This window comes from Panthera leo, chromosome B2, assembly GCF_018350215.1.
Source record: "Panthera leo isolate Ple1 chromosome B2, P.leo_Ple1_pat1.1, whole genome shotgun sequence".
NCBI lineage: Eukaryota > Metazoa > Chordata > Mammalia > Carnivora > Felidae > Panthera > Panthera leo.
The window spans coordinates 121,949,385-121,968,087 of NC_056683.1; the positions used below are offsets into that span (position 1 = coordinate 121,949,385).

The 18,703-nt window shown below is 36.2% G+C and overlaps 1 protein-coding gene across 2 annotated transcripts in view; it reads left to right on the top strand.

The window, feature by feature from the left end:
• Positions 1-4,714: 4,714 nt before the first annotated feature.
• Positions 4,715-18,703, top strand: part of PDE7B (phosphodiesterase 7B) — a 313,976-nt gene continuing 299,987 nt past the window's right edge. For both annotated transcript variants that reach the window (XM_042939904.1, XM_042939906.1), the window contains exon 1: positions 4,715-4,820. In XM_042939904.1, the coding sequence (XP_042795838.1) occupies positions 4,800-4,820 (21 nt within the window). In that variant the 5' untranslated portion in view covers positions 4,715-4,799. The remainder of the gene's footprint in view (positions 4,821-18,703) is intronic.

Consider the following 18,703-nt stretch of genomic DNA (forward strand, 5'->3'; position numbering starts at 1 on the left):
CTTCAACATACAAATTGGTGTGGCAGTGGGGTGGGGTGGAGGTGGGGGGAGTGGGTGGGAACAATTCAGTCCATAGCACCGACTATTGGGAATTGACTTCTCAGAGACCACTATCTTGGTAGTGTGTATAGCTTCATGGCCACTCCTTTTTGGTCTCCTTCAATGGATCACCGATCATTTTCCAATATCTAAACATTGGATGATCCCAGAGTTCAGACCTTGAGTCTATTCTCATTCATCGAGTGATTCCATGCCCACCATGGCTTTCAATAGCATCTCATTTGCCCTTAGCTCCCCAGAATTATTTCCAAACTACCCATATGACATTTCTATTTGGATGTCTCATGGATATTGTAAAGGTAACATGCTGTCTGGTATCACTTTAATTCATGACAATTAAACTCACATAAGCCCTTGGTCATCATATTCTACTTCTATGAGAACTCCTGCTTTTTACTCTTCTGGATGACTATTTCATACCTTTTCTCCTCAAACCTTCCCCAATTCTTCTATCCTCTCTTTTAGTCCATACTCCTAATTTCCTCTTTTACTGAGAAATTTGAAATCACAGAGAGCTTTTACAATCTTGCACCACCATTACAACCCACTAAGAAATATACCTCTACCATTTACTCTGCCTTCTCTTCTGGTTCTATGGATGAATCATCCATGCTGCTTTCGAAAGCCAATCACTTTATACTAATGTTCCATCACTGCTGTGACAGATTAACATAAACTTTATTAGTTCATAGATCTGCAGGTGGCTTGACTAGGTACTCAGATTAGAGTCTCAAAAGACTGAACACAGCATGTCAGCAGGGCTATGTTTCTTCCCTGGGGTTCTAGGGAAGAATCCATTTCAGGTTGTTCATTCAGGTTGTTGGCAGAATACAATTCCTCACAGCTGTGGAACTGAGGTAGCTGTTTCCTTGCTGCTGTCAGCTGGGGACAGCCCTTAGCAATGAGAGATCTCTCTCTGGTCCTTGCACATGGGTTCTACATCTGAAAGCCAGTAGTACTGTGTTGAATATTTCTGCTACTTAGAACTTCTCTAACTACTTCTTCTGCATCTCTCTTCTGCTTCCAGCCAGAGAAATTCTCTGCTTTTATGGGCTCATATGATTAGATTGAGCACACCAGATAATTCAAGTTAATCTCCTTCCTTTAAGATCTATCAGTTCAATTGTATCTGCAAAGTCCCTTTTGTCATGTAATATAATATATTCACAGATTCCAGGGATTGGTCATCTTTGGAGGGCCATTCTGCCTATCACACACTCAATGTCTCCAACTTTATTCCCTTCTCTCTTCTGCATCAGTAATTATTCTCCTCAATTGGATCTTTCCTATCAGCATACAAAAATTCCAATATTTCTCCCATGTTAAAAATACCTTCTTGACTCCACTCTCCCTTCCAGTTATTGCCCCATTTATCTCCTCTTCTTGGGGGAAAAACACCTTGGAAGAATTTCCTATAAGGTCTGTCCCCACTTTTTGTTTTTTATATTCTCTCCTGACCTTTCATTCTTTCTATTGTATTGGACCTGATCTTTCCAAGGGCACAAATGATTACACATTCTAAATTCAAGTGTCAATTTTCAGTCTTCATCTTACTTTCACTTTACAAAGCCAATCATTGAAAATTTCCTTTGTCTTCCAAGATCTCACCCTCTTGTTTTTTTTCTTATCTCTTAGAGGTTCCTTCTCAATCTCCTCCACTGGTTTTTTTTCTCATATTCCTGACTATCTAATGTTGGATTTCCTGGAGCTTTTTTTTTTTTTTTTTTTTTTTTTTAATTTTTTTTTTTTTCAACGTTTATTTATTTTTGGGACAGAGAGAGACAGAGCATGAACGGGGGAGGGACAGAGAGAGAGGGAGACACAGAATCGGAAACAGGCTCCAGGCTCTGAGCCATCAGCCCAGAGCCTGACGCGGGGCTCAAACTCACGGACCGTGAGATCGTGACCTGGCTGAAGTCGGACGCTTAACCGACTGCGCCACCCAGGCGCCCCTCCTGGAGCTTTTTTATTTGTACTTCTTTCGGTAATTTCATCCAATCTCGTTGTTTTAAATACCTTGAATATACAACCACTTCCAAATTTATATCTATAGCCCAAACATAGATCTATCGTTCCCTGAACTCCAGCTTGTGTATTTAACCATCTACTCCATATCTCCTGCTCAATGTATCCTATATAATCTTTTACTTCGTTATGGTCTGTCATCTACTCTCAGAAAAATCGAAGTTTCATGAGGGCAAGGGTCTTTGTGTTTATTGTCTGTTTGTTTTCACTGCTTTGTCTCCAGCACTTAAAACAGTGCCTACAGAGAGTACGTAATCAATAAATATTTGTTGCTGTTGAATGAAGGGTCAGAACCATTTTTTACTTCAGCTTAAAACCAGATTCTTCTTCTGGTTACCCCCATATCAATATGTGGCAACTCTATTCTAGTTTGCTCAAGCCAGGATCCTGGGAATTATTCTTGATTCCTCTCTTTCTTTCACACCCCACATCCTGAAACCCTGCTAATTCTATAAGCATACACACACACACACACACACACACACACACTACTAGAATTTGACCCTCTCACCTTCTTCACCTTCACCCAAGTTCAAGCCATTATTGCAATGGCCTCATCATTGGTCTCCTTGCTTCTATCTTTGCTTCTCTAGAGTCTATTTTCCATTCAGAAGAGAGAGGAAATCCCTTTAGAATTTATGTTAATCATAGGCATTCTTTGTTCAAAATACTCTTATTTGTTTTCCATTTTGGAATAAAGTCTAAATACTTTAAACGGCCTCTAAGATACTTCTTGATTTTGACCCAGACATATCTTCCTAAAACCACTTCTTCCTTTTACTCATTCTCCTCTAGCCACTTTATTTCCCTTGTTCTTGCATATGCTAATCATTCACCTAACTGAGGACTTTGCACAGCTTCCTTTGCCTGGAACTCAGAGACACAGATGATCTGCTTCTTCATCTCATTCAGGACTCTGCTCAAAGTTGTTTTATCATGTTGCTTCCATGATCATTGCACCTAAAATAGCAAACACACACACACACACACACACACACACACACACACACACACACACACTTTTGCCCTTATTTTCCTTCATTCCAAAGCCTTATTACCAATGGATATTATATAGTTACTTATTTTTATTGCCTGTGTTCCCCTTTCCCCCAAATGTAAACTGCTTGAAGGCAGATACTATCTGTTTTGTTCATTGCTGTATCTGCAGCATCAAAGATGAACCCTAACAACTACAGGCTTGTTTAACCCTAGCACATAGGCTCTTAGAGAGCTATAAATACTTCTTTTCTCAAAGTATCAGTATTAATATTTGAAAAAGGACTCTGGCCTTTCTTGAGTGATGTGCCTACCCCTCAAATATTTTCTGTGTTTAGAGCAATGGAAAAATCTAAGTGGCCAGTCTGGGTCACATGCCCCTGTAATGGGATGGGAGGTGAGGGGTGGGGAGTTGGGGAAGGCTATGCAATCCATAGAGAAAGGAAAGTTTCTAAAAGAAAAAGAAAAAAAGAGGTTCTGTTAGCAGAATGAGGCAGGGGGAGAACGGAGAGAATATGGGGGAGGCAGAAACAACACAAGGCCACCACTGAGAGTTTCCAGAGTAGCAAGACAAAAACAGGGATGAGCTGGGGCCCCTGGTAGAGGAACTATCCTTAAATAACTGTACCTTCACACACTTTGGGAGAGGACATGCTGAAACCCCAGGCATGCCTGTATGGCCTCAGTGTGCCCAGCTTCTTGAATGACTCCCTGTGGGGATTTGCAGGAAGGATCTCCCTGTCTCCCTGGCGTGAATACTCCTGAGGCTTCTCCACACAAGCTGGAGGAAAGATAGAAAATCAGCGATCAGCAGCGTAAACATGATTTCTATTTTTCACCGCACATAACATCACTCACCAGCTCATTTGCAGAACTCTGCATCCATGACTATAAAGATTAACTAACAACTCATTTTTAGGTGAGTTTGAAAATGAATTAGTTTGAAAATAAGCAACAGCTGTGAAGCGGGCATATGTACATACTCTCACATTTGGGGGAAAAAAAAACAGAACATAAATCTTGCTGCTATTATTTAGCCTGAGGCTTTTGGTCTGCTTTTTGGTTTTGTTTTTGTCTTTTGATACACTCAACCCCAAGGTATTTTAAATTTTAAAAATTTATTCCTGAATATAGAAAATGTTCCTTGGGTCCTCCTGAGAGTGGGGTGCCCGGGCTAACCACAGGCACACACGCATTCCTCCCATAGTACCGTACGTTAAAATTAATAGCACATGCAGAGGAAAAACTAAACCCTTTGACGTCACTCTCGAAATGAGGAAACATAAACAGAAAAGGCTCCACTCCAGTAAGCTGCCAGAGCTGAAGCCGATTGGTCTCTGCTTTTCCTTGCCTGTGGCAACTGACGGCACCTCCCAGCCTCGCCGGCCGGCTGCCTGCCCCGCTCCCCCAGCCAGTCGGTGGGTCTGGGCACTGCAGCAACTCGGCTCTGTCCCAGCGCTCGCCTGGGAGAAAAGTGGTGTGCTCACCCAGAGAGGATCTCTCTTTCCACCTTCTTTCTCTCTCGATCTCTCTGTGTGCTGTTGTGTTTCTTTCTTTTCTTTCCTTTTTTTTTTTTTAATTTTTTTTTTTTTTTACTTAATTATATTCCTAATCCTGGATGAAGTTGCTGGACTCTGCAGCACAAGTCTTCATGAACAAGCAGCACCGCTCAGAGATTTCACGGCATTCAAAGGTCACAGAACTGCCACTATGGTTAAATGTCTTGTTTAATGGTTGAGGTAGGTACGACCAATTTGAGCGGCAAGCTCATTTTTCTTGAGAGAACAGAATCACAGAGAGATGGCAGGAGTTTTATTTAAAATGAACCTGTACATATATTTATATATATATATATACATATATATACTTTTTTTTTTTTTTTGGTCTGTAATCGTTACTACAGCAACCAGCTTTTGAATTTCCTTCCTTTTTCTAGGCGAACTGACTAAACATTATCACTTACCTTGAATTAACTGTTTCATTCCAACCAGCCCTAATGTGGGACTCCAGGATTTTCGCTGTGCTTGGAGCCCCCACTGAGGAGGGCTTCTCTCTCTTTTTTTTTCTTTTTTAATGAATGCAATATTTCTTCCTCAATGTAAATCTTAGAGTTGGATCATTTTTCCTTTTAGTGAAGACAGAATAGGAAAATATTGGTACAGAGCTTGGTGAGGGTTACAGGACAGGGGGAAAATATCAGTTTTTTTTTTTTTCTTAAGTTTGTCATGTTGTTTGGTCGCAGACTTCAAAATGAAGAAATTAGTAGGAGAGAGGAATAAGCTGGTAATAAAGTTGAAGGTAGAAAACCCTATAGAAGGTATGTCAGAAAGATGAATTCTTGATGAAAACGCACTTTATCACCTTGTTGCATTTTTTTTTTTTTTAATATTCTGGACTTGGAAGTCGGCAGGGGAAACGGAGGCACTGAGTTAGATGACCAGTGATTTAGATCTTATTATGTATAAAGGAAACGAAAAAGTTCTTTATTCACACTGCAAATTTGCTAATTATCTTTCCTACAATAGTTGAAAGCAGAGTGAGATATTTAACTAGAGACTTAAGTGATTGAGCCTGGGATCTAATTAATCATCCATAGATTCTGTTCCTCATGTGCTCTAGCCAGAGTGCCTGCTTGAGTAAATCTCTTTGCACCAGAAGGCAGGCGTATACAGTAAACACACTAAATGCTGCAGAAGCAGGGCAAATAACACAGAGCTAATGTTGTTTTCAATGACACGTTATTATTATGCGCTGAGGGGGACCCCTGCTAAAGATCATTTCTGCCCAAAGAGTCAATTTTTGTAAAAACATTTCAAGTAGCATATGGTTCGCATGGATTTCCTTATTACCCTTCTCAAAGTTACGCAAGAGCAAGTAAGACAGGATTATTTGAAACCATTACCCTGTTTCCAGTGTTTCTTACGTGATTTTTTTTTTCAAGGTTTCTATTCCCAACCTCGAGAAACAGAAATTTTAAAAAACTGGGTCATGTTAGCAGTAATATTAGGCAAGGCATCAAATACATTGTGCATTTCAAAGGGTTAACAAAATTCACTGCATAAGACTACAAGTTAAGAACTGCAAAAATATTAGCTCTGAAATGCAGAGGATGTGCTGTGAATGGACAATTGCTTTTCTGCAGCGCCTAGTGGGAAAACAAGGACTTTGTGTGTTGCAAATGCCTAACTGCAGCTCCTCCATTTCCTCTGCTTTATCTTTTATTCCTGGCTGGTGAAACAAAGATGGGTGTCAGTAGTTGCGTCTTGATTGACATTTTCTCCAACAAAATGAAGTCACTCCTTGTCTCCAGTAGAAGCCCAAAGTTAACTAGTTGCAACTGCAAAGACTGCCTCCTCTTCATGGGGATTTTTACCTGACACTAAGCGGTCCGATGTCAGACTCTACTCACCCAGTTGAACAACGTGAGAGAAAATCGTGGTGACTACGTGTCAGCAAAGTGGCTGGGAGAAACGCTTTTTTGAATCAAGTTACTTTGGGGAAGGGTGGAAAAATCCAAGATGTGTTAGGAACAGACACCAACTTAGGGAAAATAATTGTACATCTTTTAGTGCTTTCCACAGTGTCCAGCACAAAACTACTTATTGTCAGTTCTCAATAAATACCTAGTTAAAATGTTTGCTGAGCACTTACTACCCTTCATATATTATAAATTATTTAAGTGATTTTAAGAGATGGCATTTTTGACTGTTTTTGAAAAATATTTTTGATGTTAGTCTGGCCTAAAATATAATCTAGAAATCAACACATCAATGGTACAGATGAGGACATTCCAAACGTTGGCTTGTGTTGTTTTCAGCCCAAAGACCTCCTACTCCAAACAGATTCAAAAGTAAAATCACCAAATTTCCTCAAAGTGGGAATGTACCACCTTGAATATGCCTCTGCCTCACAATTAATCTTCCAAAGTCTAATTTGTTCCTAGCTAGGTTCAGATCACAGGGGAAGCTACTCATCAACTCACACAACATAGTATTAGAAGGAATTTTTTAAGCAGTAAGCCAATCTCAAGCAAGATGAAAAGGGCATCATTATCAAAATTAAGAATTAGGATTGACTTCAGAACTTCTAAAGGTAAAAGCTAACAGGTATTCTAAATGGTTCAACTCACACTGACTTTTGGGGGGTCAGCTAATGGGGAAAGTAGGTAACTTACTGAGGGCCCTCAATGTACAGAATGTCTTATCCCCCAAATCTCACCACCCTATGGATTCAGCACATGTATCCCAAAGTAGCCTATAGACAAGCCTATAGAACTCCTCTAGGAGGTACATCTGGCTGAGGAAGAAGGGATTGCATTTGGACATGCAGTGAGACCCTCTCCCTCAGTGCATTCTCGTGGTGGCATTCCCATTTCTCCTAATGATATGCCTTGGGGAACACTTCCATCCTTCACATGGAAGCAGTTGTGCGATCAGTACTGTTGGCTTCTACAAATATCCTAGGTGACTTTGTCAACATGCTAACTTTGATGCTTGAGATGATGCATACTTGGTATATTAGCAATTTTTAAAGTGCTTGATATGGAAATTTGGGAGAGGGAAGGGAAAAAGGGATGTAGAAACCCCAAATGACAATATCTGCTGTATTCCTGCGTTATTAGAGATTTGAACACAGAGAGAGAAGTGTGTCAAAGTTCTAGCATATAACCAAGGAATTTATACTTTCCCAAGAATCATTTAAGTATCTAGATGATTTAATTTGTACTTAGAAAGTGACTTCACGGAGAACCCTAAAAAGAGGAGCAGACAGAGACAAGTGACCAGGGTGGGCGCCCTCATTCAGGCTCTAACTAGCTGGGTAACTCTGAGCCATTGCTTCATTATCTGTAAAGGAAACGGATTATATTATATTTCTAACAGTAGTTTTTAGATGAAACGTTTATAGCATTCTTAATCTCAATTCGGAGTTTTTTATATAATTCCATTCATAAATAAATGTGAAAACGTCAAACCTTTATTCAAAAGACATCAAAGTGTGCTCTCAACATGTGAAGTAAGTAAAAAATAGATAAGTGATGAGTCCCACTTTTGGGAAGTTTATATTCTGGTTGCACGTATAAACAAATAGCACAGTCTGTGCAAAGAAATAAGTGGGAGAACAAAGGAGAGTTTGCAAGGGAGGTGATGATGAAAAAAAATGAAACAGAAGAGGTGACTTTATCCAAATTGGAATTTAAGAAAAAACTAAATTTTCTGTCTATGTATTTATTTCTATTATTGTGATCTTTAATATGATCAATTGAAGGCATTGTCATTCTTCTGAAATAATATATGTAATGGTGTTCTTAAAAAATATAATGTTGGGGAGCCTAGATGGCTCCATCAGTTAAGCACCCAACTCTTAACTTCAGCTCAGGTCATGATCTCCTGGTTCCATTCTTGAGTTTGAGTCCCACATTGGCTCTGCTGACAGTGTGGAGCCCACTTGGGATTCTCTCCCCCCACCTCTTCCCCACTGATGCACTCTTTCTCTCTGCCCCTCCCCCACTCATATGCTCACATGTGCACGCACACCGGCGCACTCTCCCTCTCTCAAAATAAATAAATCAACCTTAATATTTATTTATTTTTTATCCCATTTGTTGAATTACGTTACTGTACAAGCCTGAGATGGTGAATTATATCAGTGAATTAAATCAATGGAAATGATAGTGTCTTCTCTATCATTGCTTGAACTTGGAATCCCTAGGAGTTATAGAAAGCAGGAGCCCTTTGAGAACTTTAACAGAAGTCCCAGATGCCAGCAGTCACTTAGCACAAGGAAGGAATGGTCACAAGCTGCTATGGGCTTGTGTTCTGGGAAGTGCCCTCAGTGCTAGGAAACTTCACATAGTGGCTCAGAACTTCCAGAGATGACCCATGTGACTCAGGGCAAATTTCTTACATTTTAGAGTCCTCTGTTTGCTCGTCTTTAAGTGAGGCTATTGGACTATTTCAAGGATGGCTTCTTCCTTCCCAAATCTGTGATTTACCCTGACAAGATTAATATTGACTTAATAGCGTTAGTTTGTTTTTTATTCTTCCACCTCTTCCATCCTTTCTACCACTTCCCTTTATTCTTGGCTTTCGCTCAGTTATCCAAATTCACATAATTTCACCTCCAAAATACTCTCATTGCCAAAGACAAACAAAAGCAAAACAAGACCTTGGGTTTTGGAGAATTTCTCCTCAGGAAGACTATTGCTTCCCAGGAAAGGTCACGTATCCCTGCTCCATTTCTCTTGTGTGAGGCTGATGTGCTACTCCACGGCCCTGGCACTCCTTCAGACAGTAAAGGGACAGCTACTGTTTGTAGCTGCGGATTTACATGTTAGATGACAAGTGTCTTTTTCCAAAGTGCCCATCACTATCCTAGATTTTCTGTATTATTTCATTTAGTATCTCCTTACCTCCGATTCCGGTTTCTTTAGAGTAACTGACAACCTGTTGATAATTAAATTGGAGGAATTCTCAGAAGGAACTTTTTTTTTGGTGAACTGGTTGTCCATTGAGTACCTGCTCTGAGGCCTTGCCCTGATGAGAAGGAGTCGCTGCCTCATCTTAGTGGTAGGATTTGGTGCAATTCAGTTACCCGAATCCAGACACTGGTGAGATCTTGCGTGGGTCAGAACATTTCTGCTGGCATCGCCTCTGGATGACAGTTTAGTTAACAGCTCAAGCATGTGGAGCAGGGAGCAGGGTTTGTAGTTTCAGGTAAACCTAAAACTAACTTGACACTAAATACACAGGAAACTGTTAAACAATATATAATTTTTAATATACTAATGTATAACTATCCCAATATTTTGAAAACCCAAATCCTTTCATGGCTGCTTTATTTGCATATAGTATAGAAATAAGAAAATAATAGCCTTAGCCAATATGCCAGCAAAGATAGTTTATGTCATACATTTAACCTTCCTCCCTGTCTCCTTTCCTCCCTTTCTTACATTTGTAAAGAGAATGTGGAAAAAATTAAGATTGGTAATGAGATGTTGATGGAGTTTCCTTTTGTAAAATTTGGAGATTTGTTTTAGTTTTTCCTTTCTAGCGGTTGGTAAATACACATAAGGTTTTTGATTAAAACTCCTGTTCAGATTATTTTCTTATTAATACGTTTTGTGTTTTACATTGTCATAATGAACATATCTATAAGAAATACATAAAATATCTTTTCCACATGATGAAAATTATCATTACTTGCCCACAGCTTCAGACATACAAAAGAAAGATTCTGTTCAAAAAAGGAGTTAATACATGACTTAAATACACTGAAGGATATTTAAGAGTTTTGAGTTCTAAGAATATTCCTTTCTTCTCCTGGGATAAGAGGTCAGGTCCTGGGCCAGTCTGGATGAGGGCCATTTCCAGGTATAGACATAGGAGGTTAACATATACCTGATTTGGTCAAAATCTGGTATCTAAAGATATCAAATGGCCAATGATTTACATATTCTTTGACCCTAGTAAATTTTAGTCTAAGAATATATCAAATTATATTTACTTTTATACTGTTTGTAATATTTAAAAAACCCAGAAACTTCCTGAACCCAATTATAGGTGAGTTGTTGAATATGTTACTTCAAACCTATGCAACAGAAAGCCACACAGTTATTTAGAAGAATGTGCTAGATCTACATACACAAGTCTGGAATGGTTTTTGTATGTAGTAAGTGAAGAAAAAAGTTACATTAACACTTCCACAGCTATATATACACATTCATACACACTGATAGAAGATTTCTGAAAATTCAAATAAAAATCATAACAATGGATGTCCCTGGGAGAATTTGGAGATGGAATGGGAGCAAGACTTACTTTTCAGGTATATACTTTAGAATTGTTCCAACTTTTCTCCCCATAAACCTATTATGTCTACCATGGGGGAAATTACAGAGATTTATGTATTATTCTGTGATACTTAAAGTTGAGAACAAATAGAAAGTAAAATAAGAGTTCTATTTTGTTTTTAAATTGCTTCATTAGCTTCTTCCTTCAATCCTGTTGAATTTTCCCAAGTGCCTTTGATATGGTGAGGGAGCACAGTATGACCAGGAAGTAACAGTCCTAAAGTGAGGAGATAGATAAACCTTCACTGCTGTTTGAGTAACTTTGGGCCAATCGTCACTCTGAGGACCAGTTTCATCATGGACAAAACAGCGGGCTTAGTGAAGGCCAAATTACCCTCCAGCCTTCACATACGCCTAAGAAAAACTTATGGCCTGTTGTGTGCCCAACTATTTGAGACTTTTCTCCATAAACGGAATGTACATATTTTACAGTACATATTTTATTGGTTTGAACATTTTACCTAAATTTTCTGTTTTAGAATTGGTCACTTTGGTTTAATTTTTTGAATTAATTAAATATGCAAAATTTATATTCATCCAAATAGTGTTTAGGGAAACTGCTCATCATTGATAGACTCTTTAAATTAAAATATATGATATCATATATTCAAAAAACAGTAGAAAACACTATTTGTATTAAGACGTGTAGCTTATAATACAGGCAACTAATGCTTCAGTTTGAATATGATTTATACATGTTTTGGTTTTACAGGAGAAAAAAAAAAAGACTTTCATTTCCCTTTCTCATTATGCCACTTGCCAGCTGTGTCCAGTCAGATGAAAGAGCTCAGTCATTCACAAAAGTGTAGAAGCAGCCTCATAAAAGGAGATGCTGCGGTAATACAAGGGTCTAAAGAATGCCTTGATTTAGAAAAGCTCATTAAATTTAAGAAAAAAGTTGTTTTTCATGTCATAGAAACAGAGTATATTTCTATGTCTTTAAGACTAGTGTTCTTGCTTTTTCAACTAAATGAAGACAATTTCAATTTTGTTTTTAATTCGATGGAGAAAGGTATTAGTCGTTTTAGTTATTCAATACTTTTTATTTTATATTTTTCTAGACCTTTTTACTATGTTTGGAGTAAGGAGTAATCTTTAAGTAAAAATAAAATGAAAGAGATAAACATACCACAGATAAGAATTTGTGTCGTAGCAGTTTTTCAATGACCAGAACCAACATTCTAAACTTCTCTCCATAAAGGCACCTTTTGGGATGAGCACTGGGTGTTGTATGGAAACCAATTTGACAATAAACTTCATATATTGAAAAAAAAACACTTTTCTCCATAAATCTCTTTTAATTGTTAAAAATATATTGATCACTTAATTCAATGGCTTAGAAATAAAGTAATTGAGAAATATTGTCCTCTTTTGTATTAGTATGTTGTCTCCAAGTGCCTATGCATGCTTATGAGAGGAGAGATTGAAGGCAAGGACTTTCTCGAACTTAAAGACAAATGTATATAAAAGCTTTTTACGCAGTTATTCAGTTCAAAAAGACTGAGTTGGAGAACACTCCCTATTTAAGATGCCTGTAAATCTTTTAAAAAGAAATAAATGCATTTATTAAATTAAGTGGTAATAATTATAATTGTTTAAAATTCAGTTTGTGTATTTTATGTGGTAGAAGAGAAGAGAGAGGAAGATAAAAAAGAAATTCAAACTCTCAGGGGTACTAAACTTGTAACCTAAAGCCTGAGTTCAATTCCAGATGCTGGTCTTACTGAGCGTAATACTTTCAGCAAGTTATTGATCATTTTTTACTTTTTGAGTCTCTGAACTATAAAGTGAGGTAACCTGTAGTTTCTAAAATTTCTCAGATTTACTTACTGTGCAGATGGATGGCTTTCCTATGTCATTAGTGGCTCAGTTCATAGCACAAATGTCAAGTCCTCCATTCTTGAAACACTCCTGTGAGGAAAGGATTAATTATGCCCATTTTAATGAAAAGGAAATAGAGGTTAGGAGAAGTTACAGCTAAAAGAGTTGGTATGCAGCCCCAGCTTTTTAATGACAATTTTTTATATGTGTTTTAAATGCTTTATGTTTCAAATCCATTTGTAATCATTCTAAGCATGAACTGGAAAAATATTTATGCAAAACATAAAAATCTCTGTTTCAAATGTTAAAGCAATCTACTCGATATATTATTTATAGGAGGTTCCAGTACATAAAGGAACAGCACTATTTCATTTTAAATGCATTCACAAAGGATGAATCTGACACTTTAAACTTCAGAAGTTTGGCTGTGAGAGGCAGTATAGTGTAATGGGGAACAGTGCAGAATCTAGCACCATTCATTTATTAGCAATAAGATCCTGAGCAAGTTATTTAATATCTTTGGGCCTCATTCGCCTTACTTATAAAAGAAAGAGTTTATAGTTGTAGCCTCATGAGAGAGTTGAGAAGATCAAATGAGTTTTACTTGTAAATGCTTTGAACGGCGTGTGAAAGAGAGTAAGCATCATGCGTCTATCAGTTGGTACTGTTTTCTTACAAACTTTAAAAGTTATTTCATGAAATTGTAACAATTTTGTGTATAGTGCTGTTGGGTGCTTTAACATTTAAGAGAAATACAGTTTTTTATTTTTTTTAACTTTCTGTATTAAGTAATAGTGCACAGACAGAAAAATTCACATCATATAAATGTACATAATGATTCACTTTTTAGAGGTGAAGCTCTGTGTAACCATTACCCAAGCCGAGATATAGAACATTCTTACCTTATTGCCACATCAGAAATCTCATCACCCCTCCTCCATTCTTTCATTCACCGTCGCACTGTGAGACCCATTCAGTTGTTGCATGTAGCTGTATTTTATTTTCATTATTCCATAGTGTTTCATTATCTGAATATGCCCATTCTACTGTGGAAAAACATTTGAGTTGTGTCTAATTTTTAGTATTATAAAGAAAAATACGGGCCTGGGTATTCTTGGACCTGTCTTTGGGGCACAGGTACATGTATTTCTGCTGAACGTATACTTAGGAGTAAGTTTCTGGCCAACAGAGAATGTTAATGTTCAACCTTAACAGAAAAATTCAAAATTGCTCCAAGTGGCTAAAATAATTTACATTCCCACCAACCATGCATGATAGATCACTTCCTCACTAACCTTACTTATTAGCATTTAGTAGGTGCGTAATGATAGCATATCATAGTTTTAATTTGTATTTTTCTGATGGTTAATTAATTTGAGCACTTTTTCACATGTATATTGGCCATGTAAACATCCTCTTTGTCAAATTTTTAAACAAGTTATTTATATATTAATTTATGGGGATTCTTCATATATTTTGATACCTTTGATTGCTATATGTTATGCAAATATTTTCTTTCAGGGACACTTGGGTGGCTTGGTTGGTTGGGTGTCAGCCTCCTGATTTCGGCTCAGGTCATGATCTCATGGTTCTTGGAATGGAGCCCCTCCTCTAGCTGTTAGCGCTGAACCTGTTTGGCATTCTCTCTCTCTCTCCCTCTCTCTGCCCCTCCCACACTTGCATACATGAGTGCATTCTCTCTCTCTCTCTCTCTCTCTCTCTCTCTCTCTCTCTCTCTCTCTCCCTTTCCAATTAAATAAATAAACCTAAAGAAAACAACAGATACTTTCTCCCATTGGTAAAATTTCCTGTTTTCTTCTTCAAGATTATTTTGGTCATTCTAGGCTCCCTGTAATTCCATATAAATTGTAGAGTTAACTTAAAATTCCTCCCTAAAAGCCAAATCACTGTTAGGATATTGATCAGTTGGGGAAGACTAACATTTTTCCTGACTCTTCCAATTTATAGCAGAGTTTATCCCTCCATTTATTTAGGTCTCTATTAAATTCTTTCAGCAATATCTTCTAGCTTGTTTTGTGGCCATTTTACACATTCCTTGCTAGATGTAGTACTAAGTACTTAGTATTTTGATATTATTCTAAATGTTATCTCTTCAATTTCAATTTTAAATTTTTGTTACTAATACATAGAAAAATAATTTTTTCTGTATCAATTTATCAACAACCTTGCTAAACTCATTTATGAATTCTAATACTTTATTCTATAGATTCCTTTCAATTTCTATGTAGGCAATCTTACTATCCCAAAATATTCACAGTTATATATCTTCTTTTTCAATACTGAACTTTGTCTTACTGTACTAGTTAGGAGTTTCAGTAAATTGTTGAAGATGATAACCATGAGTAAATGTATTGTTTCCAGTCTAAGAAGGAGAGTTTTCAATATTTTTTTACATTCGGTATGATACTCTATGTCTGGAAGTTTCTGTCTATCCTAATTTGCTAGTCGTTACAAATATTTGACTTACCAAATGTGTTTCTGATATCTATCATGTAACTTTTCTCTATTATTCTACTGTGGTGGTGATTGATTTTACAATGTCAAATCGAACTTGAAGCCCTAGAACAATTGCAATTTGGTTATTGTATGCTGTACTCTTTTATAAAATCCCTTGTTACCTTGTTTCTGGATTGCTAATAATTTTCAGGATTTTGAAACGATGTTGATGAAAAAGAGTAGCCTAAAGATTGTTTTGGCAACAATCTTATCAAGTCTCCACTGACCTCATAGAATTAGAAAAATTATTCTTTTGCAAGTGTTTTGGGAGAATTTATGTAAATTCATGTTATGTTTTCCTTAAATATTTGTTAAAAATTATAAATAATTCCATCTGGTCCTGGAACATTTTGTGGGCAAGTTTATAGTTATAGTTTTAATTCCACTAATTTTTGTGGGCTATCCAGATTTTCTACTTCTATTTTCAGTTTTAGTAAGCTGTGTAGTTCTAGGTCTTATCTATATTATCTACATTCAGTGACTATCATGAAGTTGTTTGTAATACCCTGTTTTAATATTAGTATTTTTATTCTTGCTACTAGTTTATTGTGCCATTTCTGGTTTTCTTTTCCCTATGGTTTTGTCAAGATCAATTTCATTAGCTAGTTTAAGTAAATAAATTTTGCTTTTTAATTATTTATTTATTTATTAAACATTTATTTAGTATTGAGAGACAGAGAGAGACAGAGCATGAGCATGGGAGGGGCAGAGAGAGGAGGAGGCACAGAATCCAAAGCAGGCTCCGGGGTCTGAGCTGTCACCACAGAGCCCGATGCAGGTCTCGAACTCGCAAACTGCGAGATCATGACCTGAGCTGAAGTCAGATGCTTAACCGACTGAGCCACCCAGGCGCCCCAATAAATTCTGCTTTTTTAAATCTTTATGTATATTTGATGTCTATTTTTAATTTCAGTTCTTTATTATTCCCTTCCGTCTCCTTTCTTTAGGTTTATTTGCTGAGGTTTTTTTTCTATTTTTTCAATTTTTTTTTTTTTTTTTTTGGCTCATTACTTTTCAGTCTTTCTTCTTTTTGAATATATACATTTAAAGCAATACATTTTTCCTCTATTAGTTGGGGCTGCATCCCAATATTTAGTGTTTCTGTTATCAGCTCAAAATAATTTCAGTTGTAATTTCTTTTGGGACCTATAAATTATTTTAAAATGCCTTTATTAATTTTAAAACATATTGGGACTTTTTAGTTATCTTTTTGTGATTGTTTCTTAGTATAATTCTACTGTGATCGTAAATCATACTGCATATTATTTAGGTCTTCGAAATTTGTTGCAGCTTATATGTGTGACCCACTGTATGGTAAACTTTTATATATATTTCACATGCACTTGCAATGAATGTACATTCTGTGGTTGGTAGATACAGTGCCAGTTAGAAAATTGGGTAATCATGTTATTCAGATCTATACTTTTACTGACTTTTTTCTGCTTCTAATTACTGAAAAAGATAAGTTCATGACTCCAAGGTAATTGTGGATTTGTCTATTTTTCCTTTTCATCCTGCCATCTTTTACTTTATACATTGTGTTAACAATGTGAAATAGCCATTTTTATGGGTCAAAATAGTGGAATATCATCATTTTTATATAAGTTAAACTAATACACTAATATTTTAATGGTGTGCTGTTAGATCATACCTTCACAGTGGGGGTGATAATTAGTTCTTATCACAAGGTTTATAGCCCTCCAAAAAGACTTAGTACACAGATATACAGTGTAAATGGTATTAAAATTTCAGGATGGGAGGTAATTAGGGGAAAGAAAAACTAAAAAGGCTCCTTAAGGATATCTAATGATACCATATCCATGATAATGGAAAAACAGGGTGAGAAATCCTTAAGCTAGACAAATTTAGAACTGTTACATCTTCCTGGTGAAATGAAAGTTTTCTCATAATAAAACATCCCTTTTTTTTTCTCTATTAATCCTTTTTATGTACAGGCTTATTTTCCATTCATTCGGTTTTTAATTTTCTGTGTTTATGATTTAGATTTATCTCTTTACAGTAGATGGAAATATTGTTTTATTATTCAGTCTGATTATATTTGTCTTTTCAGAGGAGTATTTAGTCCTTTTATATCTAATGTAAGAGTGATATATTTGAGTTTAAGTGCTGACTTACTATGTACACTCCATTTTTATTTCCTGTTTTATATTTCTTTCTTTCTCTTTGCTAGCCATCATTTGCATTGAGTATATTTGTCATCGCATTGCTCCTTTCCCATTAGCTTGTTATTTTTACACTTTTTCACAATGTTTTACTGGTTACTATTGAGGTTACAGGATGCATCTTTGACCTAATCAAAGTATAATGCTAATTATTCGTACTGTTATCACCATACGGGAAATTTGAGAACCTTAGAAGGAATGTTTTAACTACTTTTGCACCTCTCCTGAATTATATGCTGTTTTCAGGTATTCAGTTTTATATAATTTAAGTCCAACAATAATGAATGTAACTATGTTTTTATACAATCATATATACTCTTCATTACTTCCCATGTCTCTGACATTACATATAGGATTTCTTTTAGTCCAGTGGTGATTTGGTTCAGGTGTTTTTTTTTTTTTTGTCTGAAATGACTTTATTTTGCCCTTTTTAAATGTGCATGGTTCCTAGGAACAAAATTCTATATTGGTAATTTTCTTTCTCCACCTCAAGACATTATTATATTGTCTTATAATTTTTACCGTTTCTGTTGATGTCAGAAAACAGTATTTAAAAGCAATTTCTCCTTTTTACAAAAAAATTTTTGACTATTTGTAATTCTTTATACCTTCAATCTCCAGTAGTTTTCCCATTATTGCTTAGTTGTGGTTCTCTTTGCATTTATTCTTATGAAGATTTGTATGATTTCTTAAATGTGCATCTTGATATCTTTCAACAATTTTGGAAAGTTACCGTTAATATTTTCTTTTAATAGTTATTTTGCCCCACTCTTTCTCACTGTTTTTAATGGGACTCCTATTGCATATACGCCTAATCTTTGAACATTTCTACCTCCATTGTTTACCTTTGGTTTCTTTGATCTTCATTGTGGACATTTTCTTTTGACCAGTATTTTATTTTCCTAATTCTTTCTTTAGCTGTATCTGATCACTCACTGAATCCATTAAATGAGTTGACAACTTCTGTTATGATATTTTTCAGTTCTAGAATTTCTAGCATTTTTCTGTAGTTTCTACATCTCTTTCAAAATTCTCAATCTTGTTTTTCATATCCTTGAGTATATATTATACATAGTATTTTGAAGTCTTTGTAACTCTTGATTTATATCTTTTGGGTGACTATACTTAATATCTGCTAGTGCTCTTGGTTGTATCAAATTGTCTTACCTTTCATATGCCTGGTTATTTTTGGTGGAGTACTGGACATTGTATATAAAATATATGGGGATAACTTGAGGTCTAGTGTGATATT